Source organism: Idiotropiscis lumnitzeri, chromosome 12, assembly GCF_059441095.1.
Source record: "Idiotropiscis lumnitzeri isolate Australia: NSW breed Sydney's pygmy pipehorse chromosome 12, RoL_Ilum_1.0, whole genome shotgun sequence".
NCBI classification, from domain to species: Eukaryota; Metazoa; Chordata; class Actinopteri; order Syngnathiformes; family Syngnathidae; genus Idiotropiscis; species Idiotropiscis lumnitzeri.
Genome location: NC_142402.1, coordinates 16,476,636 through 16,500,501, shown reverse-complemented (window position 1 = coordinate 16,500,501; position 23,866 = coordinate 16,476,636). Strand labels below are relative to the sequence as shown.

Below are 23,866 nucleotides of genomic sequence, written 5' to 3'. Positions count from 1 at the left end.
ACTGTGATGTCATTTACAGTCGACAGCAAGTGACAAAATGGCCGCACCGAGATGGGAATGAAGACGCTAAAATTTTCGTGATTATGCCTGAGTCGGAATGCGTCACAGGTCACCGTATTAGCCACGCCCACAAAATCAGCAAAATGGTGAAAAACTGTTTAATGCTATATTTTCCATTACATAGCTTGCAGATTTCCAGCAATTATCTAAACGTCCAAATTATTTTGAAATAAATATCAGAATTCACTTGATGGAGCATTGACTGCCATTGACGGCTAAAGACGTCAAAAATCCTTTTTTTTTTTATACTTGGCTGCCAGTGAATGAGTTAATAAATAGCCGTGGCTCATTAAAATGGTAATTCCTGAGAGATGCTGGTCAAGGGATGCCAGCCATATAATGTATCACCAAAGTGCATATGCTTTATGGCTAATTAGCTTATTGATCCGAGGTTGTTCCGACATTAAGGCATGATCACAACACAAAAGACTCGGCGTGTGTGAGTTATGCAGCTGTAAGCAGATCTTCGTCACTCACCGTGATGCAAAGGTGGAACCTGGGGAGATTCAGCTGCACATTGATTGCTTCGTGCGCGCACATGTGTCAACGTGCAGGTGCATGCGTGCGTTTATTTCTTGATGTTGCCGCCGCGCGAGGGCTCATTGAATCATTTCGAGATTGTCTGCCGGTTATTTGTGAATGTTTGCGATCTGTGGGAGTGCGCAGCGCATGCAGCAATGTTTTGTTTCATCCTATTTTGCTCGCATGGATCGACGCATATTCCGCTTGCAGCCTGCCAGGCCGGGAAGACGCACAAATTCGGAAAAGCTTCTCTTCTCCTGCTATTGCGCAATCGTGTTAGCTCCTTTTCTGCCGAGGCGTTTATTGGAGACGCTTTCTTTCATCATCATTTTTTTTTTTTTTTTTTTTTAACACCCTGAGGTCAAAGTTTGACTGCACGTCCCCTGAGCTGCCGCACGACTTCATTTAGAGAATATGATACTCAACTATCGCCTTGTAAAACTCAATCACATCCTCCCCCGGCCATTGTTAAATATTCACGGCGAATAATGTTGATCCACATTCGCTTGTGAGGAACTAGCGAGTTGCGTTTGTGCTGATTCAATTGGAAAGCGGGCTAAACAACCCCCCCCCATTCTCCCCCCCACCCCAGGTCACTGATCAGAGGCTTGTGAACTATATGTGTGTTTAAATATGCAAAACAGTGTGCGTCAATGGGTGCGCTCGTCTCTTGCCAACCGGAGTGGCTCCTTTCCAACACACGCAGGCTTCACAAACACAAGCTGAATGAAACGGTTTTAATTCATTAAAAAATAAATAAATAAATAAATAAGAACGACTCCCTAGCTGAACAAACGTGGATAAAGCACACTTGCCACACAGTTAAATATTTTTTTTTAAATGGATGCCTTCTCGTTTCACAGACTGCATTGATGTGTCCCATGTTTTTCTTTTTTTTTTTTTTTTAATTTCGCCGATCACCTCACTGTGCGTCTGCGTGCGATGTGGAAATTATGTTCTCAACATTGATTGGCTCGTCATCCACGAGGGACGGACTGGGCCACGTGTGTTGGCCTTAAATACTGACGGGAACTTTAGTGACGAACTGACGATGCCCATCTCTGTCATTTTAAATCCAGAATGATCTATAATTGTTTCCAATTTTGGCCAAAGAGAGAGAAATAAAAAATAAAAAAATTAAAAAAAATATATATATATATATATATTTTATTTTATTTTTTTTTTTAAATCACTGAGTTGGATTTTAATATTTAACCTCTTACTCGATCGAACTGATTAGTCAACTTTGTCACTCATCATGCTCTCACGATACAATATTTTTACAATAATCGTTTTTATGATTGCTCGATTAATCGAATTCCATCGATGAATTGAAAAATCGGAGGCATTGAAGTGTGTTGCAAAACCAATTTTCACCATTTACTGTTTATTAGACAATTGTTGTTTCTGTTGATTTGGTAAAAATAAATAACAGCTAAAAAAAAAAACAATTAATCTCTCTCGTCACCAACCTTTTAGAAACTGATTCCGTTACTGGTTTGGTCATTTTTTTTTTCCCAAAGTAAAACCCGATATTTGCAAACGTCATTTTGATTGAACGCGAAAGACAATCTAGTCTGTGAATGACTGAAATGGGAGAATAATTACACTAATAATAATAATAATAATTTGCCCTTTATTAGTCCCACAATGGGGAAATTCGAGATTCGAACCCAGGCCTCCTGGGGAGACTGGGTCCTGAACGTGGCGCCTTAGACCACTCGGCCATCCTGGCAGCACTTGAGAGTATGAGGATATTCTTCGAAACGACGACGCGACGTCTGAAAAAAATGTTTGATCTCATTTCCTTGTATATTGTGAGGCGTTTCACGCGACACTGGCATGAGGTCGTGTTCCTCTCTATTTGTCTGCTTGTGCCTCTGCACGCCTCACTGGTTTCTATGGCGTTTGTCTCTCTGCGTGCTGTGGTTCCCATACAGCTGCTGGAGCCTCCATTATCAGCCTCCCACCGACTGTTAACCCCTTAATAGGCCTCTACTCCGTGCACTTCCCTCTTTGTCACAGGCATTTTATCTTTAACCCTTTCACAAACAAAGCTGCCACCCATCCGTTTTTTTTTCAGTCCATTTTCAGCATCTTGTCTTTTACATAAAAGCAATTTACACTAAAGAGCCCAAGGGGCATTAGGCAAATGCGGCTCTCCATAACAAAAAAAAAAAAAAAAAAAAGTCCTGCTGGGGAAACTGTAGCTTGAGGCCATTAGGACAATTTTCGGAACTTTTATCATGTGAGATGTATAGATGGCCGTGAAAGAAAGCGGGCGGCTGACTGTTGGAAAGTGTGTGGCGTCTGATTTGGGGTTCAACTAGCTCAGAGATTACTTCCAGGGCTGTCAAGTACAAAACGGCCACGTGTGCGTGCCGCTGGCCTGTGTTTGACTGGAGCCGAAGAAAAGAGGCAGGCTCGGGAGAGATAAGAATATTGAATTAGCTTGACTGCACGCAAGATGGCTGCAGCAGACGTTATGCGTGGCGAGAGTTCGCAATGAAAACGGATATCGGCTCATTTCGTCTTGTCACGCCTTCACTAATTTTCCCGTCGGAGTGTTGAATGTAAAATAGCTCATTAAATCATTTACTGCCATTGACGGCTAATGACGTCAAAGATCCATTTTTTTTTTGTTTAGAAATTACCTAACTGATTCCCGTGACTCTTTGTGAAGAGTTGCAATATGTCGCAGGCAAAAGCCTTGAGTTTGAAGGATATTTGAATAAAATTTGATGACATTTGATGTCATGAACCAAAAATTAGCCTTTAAACTGAAAAAAAAAAAGTGCTTTTTTTTTTTTTTTTTTGGTTTTCACTTATTATTGAACAAATGCATTTTGAGTCACAATGGAAACACGATAGTGGTAATATATTAGTGATAAACCGATATGCTTTTTCCAGGCCCGATACCGATTATTAGTAGCCATGGAGGCCGATAACCGATATTTGAAGCGATCTTCATTTGTTGAAAAAAGGGTAAAATTTTGAACGATAAAAACTCCACTTAGTTTAAATGCCTTTACGCAAATGTTTATTTTATTTAATTTACTACACATTTAAGCTTTTTTCTTTTTTTTTTTTGTCTTTTTTTTTTAGCGATTAGACTACGTCGAATTAAAAATCGAACAAAACGTGCACGGATCTCGCAGACTCAGCTGCATGTCTTATGGTTCAATGAAAACAAACATCTCTTGAAAGTTTACGAGGGCAAATAGTTTTCGATTTCGCGGGCCAATCTGCTTCTGCAGGCAGGGCCACCAGCACAGCATTGCCAAAATAAACCATCTTTTAATTTATCTGCCTTAAAAGTTAAAAAAAAAACAACACAGATGCCGTTAATCGGCAAAATGCCAAATAATTTAGTTTATCACTATAATATACATAATTCTATCGTGAGATCTAAGGAGGATTCACTGCCTTTGACTTTCTCTTCCTGACTCAACCCACGTTCTCCAGCTCGTGGCGTCCTCGTCATAAATCTCAAGCAGGACGTATCCAGGCAACTCTCAAGTCAATCTTTACTGAGTTTGTCGTGCTATTGATCCGTTCTGTGCTATAGGTTGTCCTGGCTTCTCTCTATGCTATTGATGCGTTTTCCCTTGGTGGGGGGGGGGGGGGGGGGGGAATGCCTCTGCCTGACTTTTCTCTCGAATGACTTTGAGTCCCTTAACAATAAACGTGACACAAGTTGGCGATTGTGTACGCATATTGTCATCTTGTTTGGGAATAACTACGTAGCACTCGAGGGCGATAATCTGTGGCCACCGGGATGTCAAACAGCTCCCAGGGGAGCAGTCAACTAATGAACACGTTTCAGTCGTCTGGATTCCAAACTCACAAAGCTTTATTGCAGATTTGCTTATTTATTCCTCCGTATTTGAGTACCGAGTTCCTTTGTGGGGAAAGTATTCTTAATTGTATTTATCTTTTGAATTTTTTAAATTCTTCACAAGGAGCGGGTCAAGTTTTCCCCCCAATTAATATCTGAACCTCTTGGAGATATGTTAATGACGCCTGTAAAATATGCTGTCTCAACAGAAACACCACATGGCCTGAAAAAAATATTTTGTCATTGAAGAAGTTTCAAGTGTAAACTAGTTTACTTCAAGTGGCCCTGATGTGGGCGTCGCCCACTTTTGTTTTAACTCATTCACTGCCGGCCCAATTAAATTGACGTCTATACACGTCAATGGCAGTGAATGAGCTAAGTTCCGATTAGGAGAGATTTATACGATATGATTAAAGTGAGCCTTTTCTTATTTCTTCTGATATGAAATCGGAGATTGGAATCTGGCCTTGATCCGATGCGGGTACGTGAAAAGCAAATCTAAGGAATATCTGCCAGTGATAGCGGAATAAGCAGAAAGACATAGATGAGCATTCGATGCAGTATAGAGCAGGGCTGCAGCTATTTTGGGGGGTTGATTATTCTACCAATTGGCCCTTCAATTAATCGAGTAATGAAATAAAACTCGATTTGGCATGATTAAACAACAAAATGTCCATGTGATGATGTCCTTGTATTTTTGTCGTTCGTTGTCGCTATCCTCAAGTTCCACGCGATCATATTTGTGACTTTGAGTGTATGTGGCTTTAAAACGTAAGGCTTGGCCTGGTGAGCGATGTGGGTGTCGGTGAATTTGAGTGTGGATTTGGCTGTTGTGAGCGCAAGTTAGCGACCAGCTGTTATCGGGCTGCATGATCGTGTTTATTTTCGTCAGACGTCAGTATTTATTCATTTATTTTTATGCATATATTTGTCCATCTCAATTTTTGGGGAGATTTTCAATTAATGGTGAACTAAATGGTAAGCACTTAACCTTTGTGTCGTTAATGCCGAGTCTTTATTGTTTGTGGAGTGGTTTACGTGTCTTTTGGGCATGTGCAAGAAAAAAATAATAATTGCACAATGAACACCTTTTTTTATGGTTTACACACCCCATAAATACAATTTTTCTGACACACATTTTATGTGACTATAAGGCAAAGCATGACGTGGATCGGACGACGGCGTCATAATTAGCACATCATTTTATCGCGCACACTTCACCTTTTATGTCCCCAATCTCCAAATGAAGTTTCTAATGACACCCCCCCCCCCTGTAATTTGCAGGAAATTGAAATTGTTCCTAATGAGGTGGTGGGTGTCCCAGAGGAAAAGCGCATGTGTGTCCCCCCCCCCCCTCCCACCCCCAATCACTTGAAGCCCCATTCTTAACAGGACCTACTTTTTAAGTCGCACTCGCACATGTGCAATAACCTTTTTGGGAAGCTAATTATCAGAGCATCGAGTCTCTGTCGAGCACAACGTGTTATTAGTCCTGACAAGACGTTCCCAAAGGCGTGTGCCTTTGTCCTTTATTTTTTTTTTTTTCCCCTGCAGAGGATTTCACTTGTTTTTAGCAATTTTTTAATTTCTAATTGAAAATCAAGAAAGCAAAATAATTAAGTTTGAGAGGCTGGGTCGGCATATGATTTATGATTGTATTTCAGTATTAATATTGTAATGCTCAGCTTGGTGTGAAACAGGCATGAGATCAGATTGATGGATTAATTGATTGATTGATCCGTGTATTAAGTATTAATAAATAGAAATATTAGCAAAGTTGTTGACGTGTTAAAAGGCACTGTTTTAACAATCTCTTCCTGTTCCCTTATGTGCATTCACAGTACAAAATTGTTCTGGACATGCAGTACACAACACATTTTTTTCAATTTTTTATTTTATTTTAATTTATTTATTTTTAATTTATTTTTAATTTATTTTTTAATTTATTTTTTATTTAATTTAATTATTTTTTTTTCCCACCTTATAGTCCAGAATTTACAGTAATCCAAATGACAAATAATTATTCAATATCAATAGTGCCCAGTGAAAAACATGTCTCTAATTTTATGGCGGGTCTTACAATGAAAAAAACCAACAAAAAACCAAACATTTTTTAGTAGCAACATTCATCCGAAGCATATATTTTCACGAGCTTGTCGTTTTCCATCAGCTCAGCGCTCAGGAAGATTCCCATCATGAATATGCGCCTTCACACTTTGCAGTTTTCCCTCTGTTCCCACCAGCGACGAGTAATGATCCACATGCTGGTTGGGGATGGACATATCGGCCGCGGCGCCTGCTGGCCTGTCACACAAATGTGGCAGCATCCAGCGTGCGGGGACAAAGTGGACAGCGTTGCCCCCGCCGGGCAAAGATATCCGCAGAGAGCCGTGTTCCTGCTTTGTTATTGAGCCCCCCTTTTTTCTTTCGCCTCCCTTTCACTGCTTGATCTCAATCGAAGTGCGATGCTCCTTCTCTTTTCCGGATGATCCTTTCATGTCAACCACATCGCATGCTAATGGATATTATCAAGTACACTCGCACGGGCGCATGAATGTTCTCTAACAATCCTGCCGCTTTTGTTTCTGCATCAATATTTCATGGAAGCCCAAGCCTAGGTGAGGCTCGGTTATCACACATATTTTATGTGCCAGTTGCGGGCGGTGTCATTTGGTCGCTGGGCGTTCAGTGGGACTAACCTGAAAACTTCCACCGATTAACTCGTGAAATGCACCAAGAAAACTTGGAAAGTTCACTAGAAACAAAACATTCAGTGCCAAGGACGAGTTATACCGTTTTATAAGTGTGATCATGGGTTTGGTCCGGGTTCTGATGCACAGGCCTTTTAATTTGCATAACAGTATGAGGGGTGATAATGGAGTGCTAGGCCATGTGTATATTAAAAACAGAAGAAAAATAAATAAATAAATATATCGGCAATGCAGTGAACATGCAAAACGTAAATCCCGCAATCGCAAGTTATTTTTGTTAACGAAACCTAACGAAATAACGAAGACTAAAGTTGAAAAAACATTTTTGATAATGAAATGAAATAAAAATTAAAATAATAAAAAAATAATAAAAATAAAACTAATAACTTAAACTATGGTTTACGGAAATAAAAATTAAAATGATGAAAAAAAATTGAAATAAAACGCAAAATAACTTAAACTATATTTTACGTTTAGAAACTAACTAAAACAAACTATAATCAAATTTCCCAAACTATAATAATCCTGCAAGGGATGACTGTAAAAATAGCAACAGTTACGAAAGCATAATATTTCACAATTTTGAAGCCTCATTTGATATGCTTGGCCATTTAATAATTCAAATTTAGCGCCGCTTCTCAGCGGCGTGTCACATTTACGAGACGTAGACTTTGAATTTGGTCTTTGAGTTACATGGAATAGCAAACTAATTCCTAATTCCCTGGACAAACTGGCATAGTTGAACACAGTGGCTGTAATCTGATTGGACAAAAAAAAAAAAAAAAAGACATAAAATCAATCAAACATCAACATACAGTTTTAGCAGTGCAGCCGAAAAAAAAAAAGGCTAGGATGTTAGGATTTCAGCTTTATCTGCATGGCCCTGCAGAGGAAGATTCGCTGGCCCTGACCGCCTACCAACAGTACGCGCACAAGCACCCAGCCACAAACACATCGCATTTCGGGGCGCATAAACCTCGGAAATGGCAGCACGGTAACCCCATACATCACTAAACAATGAGGATTTTCTATTTAGATTTGAGCTGGCAGGAGCGAAGCCGAGAGAGAAGAGCGAGGCAGAGAGTTGCCTTCATTTAAACTGTTCTGCACTGAGGCTTTTCAATTTGATTAGGAGGCTCTATTTCATAGAGGCTTGGATTCTGCGTGCCATTCAGAATGAAATTGAGCCATTGGTCGGCCGGGCAGGCAACCTTCCTCTGTCTCGGCCGTGGCGGCAACAGGGCGACGCCGGCCTGCGGTGCCCTTCCGCTGCCCATTTAGGCGGCTTTCGGGGGGAAAGTGAAAAGTGGTGGAAGCGGTTTAGCGGTTTGGAATGTGATATGAGGGCTTTTGGAGCAGTGTCTGTGGAGGACTCTCACTCGTTTCCGACTCGCCAAAAAAAAAATGTCAGGACGGTGGTACCTTGACACGCAAGCCGTGGTTGGGTTGATTTGATTGCAGCCCACTTTAGATGTTTCCATCTGGGAATTTGGAGTTTCCAGCCCAAGTCTGCGAGACCCTAAGAGACCCGCAGCGATCTATATTACACACTCAATCGGCTCAATGTCGATCAGGAATTTACACAAAACACTAATAGGAACATTGATTTCCGTGTGGGCGTCGTGTTCATATTTACGTTCCCTTCAAGCGAGTGGCAAAGAGCATGGCTCTTGTTTTACGCTAAGTTGTAAGAGTCGGCGTTAGAATGAAAATTGATCTGGATGTGATTGAGCCGTTTCAACTACGGCATGAAAATGTATACATAACGCGAGCGAAGCGATGGTGAGTCACTCCATTTGATGCTTTTTCCAGGGCCGATACCGATATTTACTAATTAGTTGCAATCACGGAGGCCGATAACCGATATTTGATGCCGATATTCATTTGTTGAAAAAAGGGGTACAATGGTGTCAAAATTTTGAAAACTAAACACTCCAAAACTTGACTTAGTTTAAATGCCTCTAAGCACATTTTTATTATACAACTTTACTGATTTACAATATATATATATTTTTTTTTAATTAAAATTTCAAGAAAGCCTGTTAGCCTTATTTTCTTCTTTCTCCCGTAGTGCGTGTGACTCGAGGTGAAAAAGCAAACAGGCAGCTTAACTGCTGATTGGCTGCTACAAGGAACCAATCAGATGGTGCTGTGGGCGGGACAATGTGCTTCTGCAGGCAGGGCCACGAGCACAGCAGAGAGAACGAGAGAGATGTTTGCTACAGCGAGCCAAAATAAACCAGCGTTTAATTTATCGGCCTTTAAAGTTAAAAAAAAAAAAAAGGCCGATGCCGATAATCGGCAAAATGGCGAATATCGGCCCCGATAATCGAAAGCCGATAATCGGTCTATCACTATTTTATATTCCAAAGCAGTAACTCAAAAGCATTGTCTGGGCAAAGTAAAAAAAAAAAAATTAAATAGGAGAGCAGTCAAATCGGGTCGCGTGAAGACTTCGAGGATGGCGTCTTAACTAGAAAACAATTCCGCTAGCGTGAAACGTTAGCAAGCGTTTGGCTCTGTCGAAATCTTTGATATTGATGGCGAGAAACGGTCCTCTGTCAAAAGCAGTCGCGTCTGCTTCAAAGCTGGCCTTCTGTCAAAGTCGAAAACAATGTGACACACATTTACATATCGAGCGCAGCGGAGAATAGAAAAAGTTGGACTGCGGCTAAAAATACACCAGGTGTTATGACGGACACATTTGACTCCCCAAACCGTCTTGCAGGCATACAACAAAAGGAGAAAGTGATGCTTACACATTCACAAGACTGACAGGCTGAGCGACTGTACATCGATGAATCAAGTTGATGCACTCGCAAAGACATTTTAAATATTTATGCCTAAATTGATTTATGGAGCCTTCCTCTAATCCATTTCATTGGAAATGGTATGGCAGTTTAATTTTCCCCAAATCAATTCGATTTGTCAAGCAGGCCAAGCTTTGGTAATGACGATCGTGTTGCTTTGTGTTTTTGAAACTGATATTCAAATTTTAGCGCTATTAAAGGGTGTATTGAAATGTTGGGATAATTGACATATTTCTTTCAAATTCCGTGCCTGAAATCTATGTTTTTCTGAAGTGAATTCAGAGATATTGTTTTAAAATGTATTGGTCGTTCTTGAGCGAATCTTTTCAGTGAACGTGAGTGAATGTGATTCGTTTTTTTTTTCTCAGTACATTTGAGCCCAGGAACGTGCATTTCGTCAATTATCGCAAATGACCAATCAGAAGCCAGTGTCAGATGGACGAGGGATTTTACTCAATATACTACCACGTTTTTTTAATTTATTTTTTTTAAGATCACTCTATCTGTGAGTGGAATTTGGAAACATGGCTAAACTGGGGTCCAGTGACGCAGCACGAGTCACGCGGGGGTACCATGACCACTTTGGGGGATCTCGTTGTCATGACAACCCAATGGGATCAATGGGCCACCTAAAATACTGCATCTTAACTCATTCAATCCACAAGACATACGTGTACATTTTCAAAAAGGTAGTCTCCGCCTCCCAAAGACGTATTTATACGTTTTTGTCTTTTTTTTGCATCATAGCTCCACGTTTTTATAGCATTAGAACACAATATTCTGTTGGTCTCGCAAAAATTCAGAAAAACGCTGGAATTAAGGGGTTTCCCTTTGTGGAAATGGCTGGCATTAAATAAGTTAAATATACAGTTAAAAAAAAAAAAATTTAAAAAATGAAAAAAAAAAAATTTGCATCCATTTCTCAAGACTCACAGGGTACCACCCACAAAAAATAAATAAATAAATAAATAAAATAAAAAACTACATTACCATTTCCTCCTCATTAAAACCCCCCAATTCACTTCCTAGAGTCTTCGCCGTCTACAAGGGTCCTAATGGCACGGATTAAAAAACGATTTAATACAGAAAAGGGGATTAGAAACGCGACGGGCTGCACTTATCCTTAACCTTCAGTCGTGTTCTCACAATATGCCGGCGACGATAGCATCGCACGACCGGAGTTCGTTAGCGCATTTCCATTCGGGTCTCCCTTCTTTAGTCCCACCAGCACATTTAGAAGCAGTCCTGATTTTTTTTTTTTTTTTTCATTTACAGAACTTGAGAAGACATGAAACCTGAGCCTTGTTATCTGTGTTTTTTTTTCTGGGCTTTATAGTGGCAAATTACGAAATATTCCTAAAGATGGGAAGATCAGATATCCTCGTCGGGATCCCGCATCGTGCCTGATTTGAGAAGGTCCCTTCCTGTGGATCGAGCAGCCTGCTGCGCCGCTCAGCAGGGGAAAGCATCAATCTTTCATATCTAAATTTGTGCGGCGCAAGGATTCAATTTTCTGCACTTTAGTCGCCACTATTGGTTATATACAGTCGTTTTATTTTTTATTTTATTTTTTTATACATTAAGGTCCATTCATTATTTATTTATTTTAGAGCAACTTTGATGCATTCGTAGTTCCAGCACGCAAGCCAGCGTCCGGAATGCGGCGCTAAACTGACTGTTGTTGTTTAACAGCTACCACTTTTTGAATAAGAGTTTGAATAAAATGGTGAAATTTACGGAAGAGTGCGATGGCCAATGTGGATTATGTTCGAATGGAAATAAATATGCGCGACAGACTTGCTCATGTTTAAAAAATAAATGAATAAAAAAATTCCCTACATTACACTAATATGTTTAAAAATTCATAAACAAAAAAAAAAGGCTAAAATATGTATAGCATAAAAACATAAGGAGCAAGTAAAAAAAAAAAAAGTATATATTTGCAAATATTTTCAAACATGCTAGCAAGCACAATTGCGTACGTCACTCGGCATCATTCGCATGATTCAATTCAATTTGATGAATATTACTAAATTATTTCACAATCTATATTGCTGATGTCGCTTTTTACATTGTAAATTTATGCACAAGTCCTAAAAAGGAGCACGAAACCGTGAGAAATGCCAACAAAGCACTACTTTTGAAGAAATAAAATGCTTAAATCACGTCAACATAATTCCTTGGCACATATACGCCACAAGATGGCGCCAAAGCCCAACTTTTATCTCATGAAACTCCTCAACTCACTTCAGCATAGTTCCTTATCACCAAAAAAACTCCAGTACTTGGCCAATAAAGACATATTTGATGTACCCTTCCTTATGTGATCTCTCTCTTCATACATTTGAACTCTCGGTCCTCTCTACAGGCCACTACAGAGAAGAAGAAGCTGAGCCATGCTGGATCCAAGCCCTCCCTCTCCGAGAGCAGCGGCCGACTCCCTCAGATAGCCATGAACACCTGCAAGTACAATGGCGGCGTGGTGAGACCACTCGTGGGCAGTCTGGCGTCCTCGTCGCGCCGCAACCTCGCGGAGCTTGACTCGGAAACGCAGCCCCTGCAGACGCTGCACAGCTCTGGCCTGGAGGTGGTGGTGTCCAAGGGGAATGGCGGCGAAGACCCCAGCAAGGCGTCAAACGAGAGCTTGGTCAGGGAGGGCAGCGGGCGCGGCGGAGGCAGGGCGCCCCAAAAGAAAAACAGGGACATCGGCTACAAGCTCGGCCACCGGAGGGCGCTGTTTGAGAAGCGGAAGCGGCTTAGCGACTACGCGCTCATTTTTGGAATGTTTGGGATCGTTGTCATGGTGACGGAGACTGAACTGTCGTGGGGGGTTTACACGAAGGTAGGTTGCGCATCAAAGAAAACAGTCTTGTCTAGTGATAGACCGATTATCGGGGGCCGATATTTGTCATTTTGCCGATCATCAAAAATGTTTTTTCCGTACTTATGATGAAAATGTTTTGAAAACCTCTAGTCATTTTAGAAATTTACTTATAATTTATTTCCCGTGCTTTAAACCTTTAACAACTTTCGACTGTTGTGCTTTTAGTGTATTGCGTCACATTGGATATGAAATACGCCAGAACTTTGTGATTCTATTTTTTTGGGTACTGGTACACTTTGTAACAATGTGAAGATTTTTTTCTTTCTTATTAACTCATTCACTGCCATTGACGGGTATAGACGCCCAAAAAAAAAAAAAAAATCATTTTACTGGTAGTGAATGATTTAGCAGTAGAACATACCCGCCTCGATTATTGATTTTATTTTTTTTTATTCCTAAGATTTTTCAGTAGACAGTTACCCAGTGATTTGAAAATGGAAATGTCCTGCACCAATCCCACATCAGTCAGGTACGGTAGCATGTGCCACATCACATCAGATAAAAATCCCAGACAAGGTTTTTCTCCAAACCTGACGGGTAGAAAGACATTAAGAGGCACTGAGCTCAGGGAATGAAAACTCCTTGAACCTCTGGCAGGTGGATTAATTGGTTTACTCAATGTTATTTCACCGGGGACTTCTTAAAACAATTTGAAACGTTGGGATGTCTTGAGAACATGCTGCCGACCTGAAGGGCAAAGCAATATAGTTGATCGCTAAAAATACATTTTGTAATCAAGACCACAGAAGGAACGGAGCGCGATAACGAGCGGATTGCCGTTACGCTGACAATTCCGAACGAGATTTTTCCACTTGTTGTTTTTGTCGTTCCTCGTCAGTCGGGTGTCCTCATTGTAATAACAACCGCGCCATCACTGCCCCCGTCGTAGCTGGGCAGCTGTTTAGAGATTTATCAAACGGCGCGGACCGGTCTCCTGCACTCTCTCATTTTCGAGATCTATGGCCCTTAACGTGCCTGCTCGTACACACACACACACACACACGAGGCAACTCTGGCGTCCAGCTGGTCTATTTATCACCAGTGACGCTCTCCGTGGTGGGGCTCTGCTAATGCTAGCCTTGCCTTTTCTGCGCCTGCCATTAAACGGAAAGTCCCCCTGTTAGCGCTGCGCTTTGATTAATTGCTAGTTTAGATGGTGGCAAACGGCGTCCGCGGATAATATCCGGCCGCACCTACACCTGCAGCTTCATTGTTTAGCGACGTCTTGTCCGCGGTGTTTGTGCGTAAAGCCCATTATCTGGCCTCACTTTGACTTTTAAGCTGATAAGTCGTGTGCGTCGTGCATGTGTGTGGGCTTGGAGCGGCGTCATGCCCACTTTGTGAGCCTCTTGTAGGTATGTGCATTTATATAAGGGCATTTATTCTCCTTGTCTGAGCCGGTAATGGAGCCATTTGTTTCCATTCTCACTTTTTGAAATCTATAGGGGACCGGGATTCAACACGTAATATGCTCGGGGTTTTGAGTTTGTTATTCAGTGAACTGTCACGTGCGGCTCGGTTGTCAGGCGGCAACATGTAACAGAATAATTAGATATCTATTTGGTAGTGATAGACCGATAAATTAAAAGCTGGCTCTCTGCTGTGCTCGTGGCCCTGCGTGCAGAAGCAGATTGGCCCACCCACAGCACTATGTGATTGGTTCCTTTTAAGAGATGTTTGTTTTCATTGAAATATAAGAAATGCAGCTGTGAATAGGAGCTTAGTGCACTTTTTGTTCGACTTTTAAAAAGAAGTTTTCTAAAATCTAAAAAAAGCTTACACATGTTGAAAATCAAATTTGACCCCTTTTTTTTCAATAAATGGATATCCGCTTCAAATATCGGTTATCGACCTCTGTGACTACTAATAATCGGTATCGGCCCTGTAAAAAGCATATGGGTCTATCGCTACTATTTGGAAAGCTGAAATTATCTTTTGCAAGTTGACGCATGATGCAACTAAAGGTTGTACTGCAACGTTGGTGCACCACGTCGAAGGGTAATTGTGTTGTTTTTCTCTCTCATTGTAGGAATCTTCATATTCATTTGCACTGAAATGCCTTATCAGCCTTTCCACTGTTATTCTGCTTGGTCTTATAATAATGTACCACGCACGGGAAATCCAGGTGAGTTGAAATTATTCTACAAAAAATACTAATGTGTTTGTGATGTAATACAATATACTATATGCAATATTGCATATCTCAATGTTGTTAAAAGTCAAGAAAATTTGCTAGAAACAAGAAGTTGACGCACATAGAATGAGGTTGGGGGGCCAGATCTGGCCCCCGGGCCTTGAGTTTGACTCCAGTGATGTAGACTGTTGAAATATGAAATATAGGAAACCCTCTATTATTTAATTGGAATTTCACTGACGTGAACTCCTCAGTGAAGTTCGGAAAATGTCACTCTCAATTGCTTCGCACAGCCGTGCGTATTGCATCTCTCTCTCTCTCTCTCTCTCGCTTTCTCTCTCTCTCTCTCTCTCTCTCCCGCTTTCTCTCTCTCTCTCTCTCACTTTCTCTCTCTCCCGCTTTCTCTCGCTCTCTCTCTCTCTCCCACTTTCTCTCTCTCTCTCTCACTTTCTCTTTCTCTCTCTCTCTCTCGCTTTCTCTCTCTCTCTCTCTCTCTCTTTCTCTCTCTCTCTCTCGCTTTCTCTCTCTCTCTCTCTCTCTCTCCCTCTTTCTCTCTCTCTCGCTTTCTCTCTCAGTCTCTCGCTTTCTCTCTCTCTCTCTCACTTTCTCTCTCTCTCTCTCTCTCTCTCCCTCTTTCTCTCTCTCTCGCTTTCTCTCTCACTCTCTCGCTTTCTCTTTCTCTCTCTCTCTCTCGTTTAAAAACAAGGTACAAAAATCCTCAAACAACTCTTGTTGTCTTGTCGTTCTCAGCTGTTTATGGTCGACAACGGTGCAGATGACTGGAGGATAGCCATGACGTACGAGCGGATCTTCTTTATCGTGCTGGAGTTGCTGGTGTGTGCCATCCATCCCATCCCCGGCCAGTACGTCTTCACGTGGAAGGCCCGCCTGGCTTTTACGTACACGCCATCCGTGGCGGATGCCGACGTGGACATCATCCTCTCCATCCCCATGTTCCTGAGACTCTACCTGATCGGCAGGGTCATGTTACTTCACAGCAAGCTGTTCACCGACGCGTCGTCCCGCAGCATCGGCGCCCTCAACAAGATCAATTTCAACACACGCTTTGTCATGAAAACGCTCATGACCATCTGCCCGGGAACTGTTCTGCTAGTGTTCAGTATATCGTCCTGGATCATTGCTGCATGGACTGTACGCGTCTGCGAGAGGTAAACACAAGCTTTCGAATCTACGATAACGTTCCGGGTCAAGTTGAAACACTTTCCTTCACTCGGCCTGCCGCGCCCCGCACTTCTCGGCGTTCCCTCGTTTTCCATCACCAAGTTGCACTTAAATCCCACAGAACGTGCGGGATGGTTCCGATTAACACGCGGGCAAGCGTCCCGCTCACGACACTGCCTGTTTTAAAACCAACACACACGCGATTCATTAGCTGAGCAATCGCTGCACAACTCCCCACGCCTTGTGTTTATTGCTATATGGCTTGTCCATAATTCATGAGTGTCTAATTATTTGTTTGCTGAATGATTTGTTTTGGTAATGCAGAGCAGCCCCTCTGGATCCCCTAATCCGTTTTCTGCCCCAAACTGCACAGTTGTCTCAAGAGGGGGTGGGGCGGGGCGGCGGTTACGTTTCTGAAATGGGAAAAAAAAAAAAAAAGGCAGGGAGGAAGGAAAAGCTTTTCATTCCTTCCTCATTTGGCATTTACATAGGGAAATGAGACGTTCATGCCAGCTTTGATGTTTTTAAGTCATCTTTGCATAGTTGGAGGGAAGGGGGAGTCAGTAGGGCAGGAGAGGGGTTGGAGAGCTCGTCAGAACCATGTGATACTATGCCGGCGTTTGAGAAAGTTAACCATCACTTCAGAGGAAGGCTCGCTATCACTTTTTTTCCAGACATGCCCCGGTTTTTGATGCTTGGTGAACTCCTGCAGCCCACCTTGCCTGCTTCTGCCTCACCGCTCCCTTTCCCTTACCTCTCCTCTTAACTACCCCACTGAGTTCACACCGCTCACTAACCACCTGCCCTCGCACGCCCAACCCGAGTTCCTCCAAACCTGTGAATGCTTGATAGAGGGTTTAAAATCTCAAGTGGCAACCCAAAGATCGTACGGTGTTTGAGCTCCTGTGAGAGTGAGGAGTTACTGACGTCACAGTTCGGCTCAAGTTTGAGATGGAGGGGAGTCAAAGAGAAACTCGGAGAGTTAAAAACTAAGAGGCCAGTTTTTAATGGAGAAATATGTCAAAATTGTGATTTGGAGATTTGTTTACATGGCAACGGTGTTTAGGAGACTGAGAATGCAAATATTTGGAAAGATTGTCTCAAAGACGTGTCAAAATGAATCGGCAACTAATCGATTGGCAAGTGAATCCTATTTTAATAATCGAGTAATCGTTCAGAGCCATTGTTGTGCTTGAAATGGTCAAAACCATCTTGATTTAGATCTCTTGAAAAATCTTTACTCTGGAAAACAACGACCCAACCAGAAACTGAATCAATTTCCTAACGGTTGGTGAGTACAACATCAATCCCTCTCGTGTGATATTGCGTAATTGTTGCTTTTTTTTTTTTAATCACAAACAAAAAATAAAATAAATATTTGGTTAATAAACAGTCACTGAGAAAAATCATGTGTTTCTTAATACACTTTAACGCAAAATAAAATGTTCCAAAAATAAAGACTATTGGTATGTGCATTATGGCTCATATTCTAGTGTTTAGCTGTTTTTTTTTTTTTTTTGTTTTGTTTTTTTACATTGGAAATTGATATGATTTTTCTCCCTTTCCAAAAAGTTTTCTGTTTAGGGGAATTTATTTGGGTAGCCCAATTTGGTCAAGGCAGGATATTCGAAACGCACAAAGACGCAAAACATTTCCCCATTTCCGAGCGCGTTACCCATCACAATTCAAGGAAACGTTAATAATATATTACGAGAACGGCGTCTTGAAATGAACGTCAGAAACCAACTTTCAGACTTAACGTTTCTACAACTGGTCAAATAAATTCGACAAACTCGCTACAAATGGCAAATAACTAGCGTCGGTTCATTTCTGACGTTTCTTCAACGTTGCAGAGAAGTGGCTACTCGAGTACTTTTACTGCTCTAGTGTCAGTTTGAAAAATATTAAAATTTCTCTTCAATGCTGGAATTGCAATTTGGTGAGACCGTCACGATCAAACCGAATTGACATTTAATCCTGGAGGACCGGAAGTTGCGTCTTTACAAAACATCATCGCCAACTAGTGGCCTGGCATGCACATTACATTCATGCCGGTCAGTGTGATTGGAAAACATTTTCAAAATTGACTAGGCCGTTGTCATGTAAACATTCTAAAGTCATCTTTACGCTGCGTGCTCAGAATAGGTTTTCCTTGTAGAGGGCCAGATTATCGAAACAAAAGCAATGATAAGTTTGCCCACACACACAAAAACACTCGGACACCTCCCGTGATCCAGTGCATGTCATTTTGGTTCCGGTGTTGGAATAACATGCGTGTCCAGATGCGGGTGGTGTTTCTACGAATGGGTGCGAGCATGCACATGTGTGTGTGTGAGTGTGTGCATGTGTGTGTGTGTTTGTATAATGTTTTGTTGTACTTTCTATTCCCCACTATGCTGCTCCATAGGGATACCATGTGAGTCCTCGCTCTCTAGCTGTGGAAAATATAAAATAATAATAATAAAAAAACTTTTTTTTGCACCGAGCTGGCGCCACTGCTACCCTGAGCGGGATTTTGGGTGGGCAGGGTGACAAAGGGGCAAGCTCCCGCTAAAATAATCATTTATACCAGCCCAGGTAAAATGAATGCACTTTTTGGCGTCTATATCCGTCAATGGGGGTGAATGTTAATGATCGTCAAATTTCGGGTGCAGATTAGGGAGGACCTCTAGAGTCGGGATCCCTCCCACTTTTTAGGGGATAAGAGCATAGCAGAGCAGCACTTTGAAGCAAGCGTCTCTTCGCTCACTATTTTGTGTGGTGTGAAGCTGGAGGAGGGCGTTGGAGAAGAATTGTCCTTCAAGTCACCTTCCCAAGTTGTCCGGAGAGCGTTTTGTGGCTTCTGTTTTTTTTTTTTTTTCCCTTTCCTTTCTTTATGCAATTGTTATAGATCCATATTGCACGGAAGTCGCTTTAGCACCAACGCCGAGATTTGTTTGAGGAGCAAAAACCTTTCTGTTCTTTCATTACCATCTCATTATGTGTCTCCCTTCACAATTTAATTCAACAGTGCCGTAATGGTTTCCACAGACTTCTGTCCGTTGCTTCGAAGCAAAGTTAAGTGTTTTTTTTTTTTTTTTTGCCCGAAAGGAAGTCTGTTGCCAGGCAGTCTGAGCATCCAAGAAGAGGACAGATGTCAAGTCATTTAATGCAATTTAATGGAACGACTGGTCAGGGGTGTGTGTTTATGAGCGCAGCAATGATGAATGGAAAGTATAACACGGTAGAAAAAAAAAAAATAGAAAGGTAAGTCGCGTCCAGACTGAGACATTTCCGAAGGGGAGTTTCGAGCGCTGACTGCAGTGTCTCCGGTTTTTGTTCAAATTCACATCCATCATCGACATCTCCCTCAGCCCACCACCACTTCTCGTAAACATCAAAACAGCATGCGGGGTTTTCATGTTTACTTCTTAAACCCATCATTTCAAGTAAGAACAAAAAAAAAAAAAACCTTCATGGGCGGGGGGGGATAAGAGGCGCTTGTTTCCCAAAGTGCTGTTTGAGTATCGTCTGTCAACTGCGCCATTGCACTTTGACCGCGCTCCCGAGCCCATCTGAGGGCAATACGGTGTGAGATTGGACAAGCATGGAGTCTGTCTGGAAAATGCCTAGATGAGGGGAATGAAAGACACCAAAACGGAGAGACTGAGGGAGGGTAGAGTTGGAAGGAATATTAATGTTGCACGAGACAGATTTGAACTCCGGGCCGCCTTTTTTTTTTTTTTGCCTTGTGTCTTGATGCGGCCCATCTTCAGAGCTAACCTACCTCAACTAAGCTCCTTAACTAAACTCTTTGGATTCTCCCTCACTCCCCTGTAGTCTCTCTCTCTCCCTCTCCCTCTCCCTCCCTCCCTCTCTCTCTCTCTCTCTCTTTCTCTCTCTCTCTCTCTCTCTCTCTCCCTCTCTCCCTCTCTCTCTCTCTCTCTCTTTCTCTCTCTCTCTCTCTCTCTCTCTCTCCCCCTCCCTCTCTCCCTCTCTCTCTCTCTCTCTCTTTCTCTCTCTCTCTCTCTCTCTTACTCCTGACTGATCCCCTCGCAGATCTCTTACTGTACCCATCCAACACGGCATGCTTTGCCTCATCTCTCCCCCCACGACTGATTCCCCGTCCCTTTGCCTTTCCGTATCCATCCCGAGCCAAGCAGGCCTGATCCACCCCAAACTCAGTTACACACTTTCATGCATGCCTTGCTTGCCTCCCTGGTCTATCGTCCCTGTATTTTTATTATTTTTTTTTTAACCCCTGTAAAATCGATTATCAAATGCTCTTCGTTTCCTGCTTCACGCTAACGCTGTTAACTGACAGAAAAGATTTCAGGATGTGTAGCTAATTTTCTCTCTTCTTTCAAGTAGTGCCCCCTAGTGTTCAGACTGAGCCACTACAAAAATAAAATAGATATGACAAAACTACTTTTATTGACATACAAACGACGTGAAAATTCCCATATTTGTTTGGCGCAAGAAACCGGACAAATTTCCGCATTTTACCGTTTTTTTATGTTTTTTTTTTTTTTACTGAGTTCTACTCCGCTGAGAAATGACAATGCTATCACATGTTTAAAACAAGTAAAATAACGCGAAGAAAAATATTCAGCTTAAATGTAAATGCTCGATTCAGCACTCAGACAACAATAAGAGGTCGCAATAACAACAACAACAACAACAAAAATAAACAGAGATGATCGTGTAGTTGCACCTTGACACCGTGTGAAGAGTTTACGCAGCTCCTCGCACGTTGGCGGCGACTGACACAGTACAAAGACGGATGCAGCTAACGTGAAAGATGTCAACCTTGAGGCCAAGTCGCCACTGTATGCTCTGATGACCTTTTGTGAAAGTGACAAATTATCAGTGTGGCTTTGCACGCTCGCTGCTCAGACCCAAACGGCCAACACCCACTTAGTCCACAGCTGCTGCATCAAACATTAGCACTTCATTTGCTCTTAATGTTTCTCAGAGGCGAGGAACACCTCCCCACGGATAATGTACTGCAAATGTGTGATAATTCATTTCCAAGCAACATATTAAGAGACATTTATTGATTTCGTTAGTGCTAAGGTTTTTTGTTTTTTTTTTAAGATATGAATTTCATTATATGGGTTTATTCCTTTATTGACTTATTATAATTCATAAAACAGTATTAATAATTCCAACAATAATCCTTCATTGGCCTATAAGTGTTAAAAATGCATTCTGATATATATAAAAAAAATAATAATAATAAAATAAAACAAATTTAAAGAAAAAAATATTAAGATTTTTTTTAAATATGTGCAAACAGTGAAAGCAGCTCAAACTGACTTTTTTTTTTTTTGTGGGTGCGTGAAAATGATGCAAAATATGACCCCAGTTACAAAGGGCTTTTCTAAACAAAACATAAATACAACCGTGAATATTTAACACAGTCGCAAGACTTGACAGAAATGACGTGAACTTCCACGTTCATTTGTAACGAGTCGACTCGCATTTCACTTCATTTGGCTCCCATGCCGACGAACGCGTGAGTGATTTCGATCCAGTCGAGGGTTTCCGTCTTTTTTTTAAAAATCAGGCTACAGTATAAGTGTTGGTTTAAAAGTCCGCAGCGGGGAGCACATTTTAAATGTCCATTTAAAGCTTGAAGGTGAAGCTCACTGTAACTGATGCGTATTATATTTCATCTCTGAGAGCATTTTTCTTTTTCCCCAAAGGCCAAATAAGACAGTCGTTAAAAGTATGAATAAAGTATATCAGGTATCAAGGATATTTAGAAATGTTAAGTCGTTTTATTAACTCATTCACTACCTCCTGAGGATCTTTGACGTCTTTAGCCGTCAATGGCAGTAAATGAGTTAAGTTGGTCGGTAAGTAACTTATCGACCATAATAATAATAAAATGTATTTTTTTTAAATCAGTACTCACAATCTTCTGCACGGACGTAATCTTTGGCAGGCCTCGATGACGAAGCACGATCCTTCATCGGTTTCGAGAAGCACCTTTAATAGAAATTCAATGTCAGGATTGTGTGCACAACGTCTGTGTGGTTGAAATGACTAAAAAAAGAGAGAGGGTTAATTCGGCTTTGTGAGCGAGGAGGTGGGTGGGAGGTTGGGGGGGGGGACTCTCTCATATTAAACAGACAAATGTTATTTTTAAATCATTTTTATCGGGTGTGTAAGATACCGCTGAGCAGCTGGGAGAAATGTTGCAAGCGACCTTCATTCTTGCCATTTCAAACTGAACAATGTGTCAAGTGTGACCATCTGCTGAAAACCTTTTTTAAAAGAGAAAAAAAAATCATTCTTTGTTGCGTCATGGTGCGTGGACGGGGTAGTATACTTGGCCTTATGTTTTAAGTTTAAAAAAAAAAAAAAATGGCGATAATGGGAGTGGGATTTCAACTTTGGGTTTTTTGTTCTTTGGCAACCGAAAAAAAATTATATCTTCCCAACAAACAAATAAGTTGAAGATAGAAAGATATTGAAAAAAACAAATGTAAATGCAGCCATGTGTTTCGTATGTGTCAAACTTGGTATGGTTGGTCCTCATTCTGATGTTTCGGCTTTAGTATCTAGATTGTGTGTTTTTTTTTTTTCTTTTTTTAGGTCATTCGCTGTGTATTCGTATGAGTACCAATGCGTACTAAAACACTTAAATGTACTGGAGTTGAGTTTCGAGTTTCAACGCGTGACTGCATCCCCTGAACGCTGCACACTCACTTTACAAAAACAAAACTAACCCAAAGCTACTTGTGGAATGCATTTTTTTTTTTAATGGACACTTTGTTGTCGTGAAGTTTTGCCAGCTTTGTTCCCTATTTCCTTTCATGTAAGATCGCCCCGGCGGAGACGGACTGGCACACGATGACACACTAGCACTCAGCAGAACTGTTCGGAGAAACACTGTAATAGAGTGCTTGATATCTGATAACCCCGGAGACACAACTCAGCGCTGAAATATTAAAATCAAGGGCTTCGTGAACAGTATTTTCTGTCGGATGCCTGCTAGAGCAAGACGTAGCACTTGTTGCATGCGGCAGAGTGGATCCGTGTGAGGACAACGCTTACTTGCAGTGTTTCGAAAACGGTGATTAACTCATTCACTGCCATTGACGGATATAGACGTCAAAAATTACATTCATCTTATTTGGGCTGGCAGTGTAAGTAGCTTGCAAAGAATTTCGAGTAGAATGTAAATTGACAACACTTAACTCAAAAAAATAAATAGACTTTTTTGCCTTCTATATGCGTCGATGGGAGTGAATGAGTTAAACACTTTTCAAATATAATTTACATTTTTATTTTGTCTGTCATGTAGAGGCTCTCGAAATTGTATTTATATATTTTTTTTTTATATGCTGCTTTCAAACAGTAAAGCATTTTTTCTCTAGCTCAGTTGTTAAAAGATATTGTACTCCTGAAGACAGAAAAAATATCTGTCGGAGACAAATAGGGACAGAAACAAATATTGGTAAGCGTTGCGCTCAAGTTGAGATGAATTAATACATGCAGACTGCAGAGTCACATCCTACAATTTCTTAAAAGTTAAACAAGAATGGCATAAATCCGTCATGCAAACAAAGGCTGCACTTTCAGTGTAATTATTCGGTTGATTGATAGCAATATGTTCCACATAATCATTCACTAAAGTGCTTTCAGCATCGTTTTCCGCGATGAATTAAAACGTAGACGCGAGTAAGACGTAAGGGAACAGCCTGCATCACAAAACATAAACGTCTTAACATACAG

At 41.3% G+C, this 23,866-nt stretch overlaps 1 protein-coding gene and 1 long non-coding RNA gene across 3 annotated transcripts in view; one reads left to right on the top strand and one right to left on the bottom strand.

Annotated features, from left to right (window-relative positions):
- Positions 1–23,866, bottom strand: part of LOC148326201 (uncharacterized) — a 57,685-nt gene that overhangs the window by 5,955 nt on the left and 27,864 nt on the right. For both annotated transcript variants that reach the window (XR_015846235.1, XR_015846236.1), the window contains exon 3: positions 22,041–22,114. This is a non-coding gene — a long non-coding RNA (uncharacterized LOC148326201). The remainder of the gene's footprint in view (positions 1–22,040; positions 22,115–23,866) is intronic.
- kcnn1a (potassium intermediate/small conductance calcium-activated channel, subfamily N, member 1a) overlaps positions 1–23,866 on the top strand; it is a 49,886-nt gene that overhangs the window by 11,011 nt on the left and 15,009 nt on the right. The window contains exons 2-4 of the mRNA XM_088312005.1: positions 12,310–12,783; positions 14,855–14,950; positions 15,710–16,128. Coding sequence (XP_088168131.1) covers positions 12,310–12,783; positions 14,855–14,950; positions 15,710–16,128 — 989 coding nt within the window. The remainder of the gene's footprint in view (positions 1–12,309; positions 12,784–14,854; positions 14,951–15,709; positions 16,129–23,866) is intronic.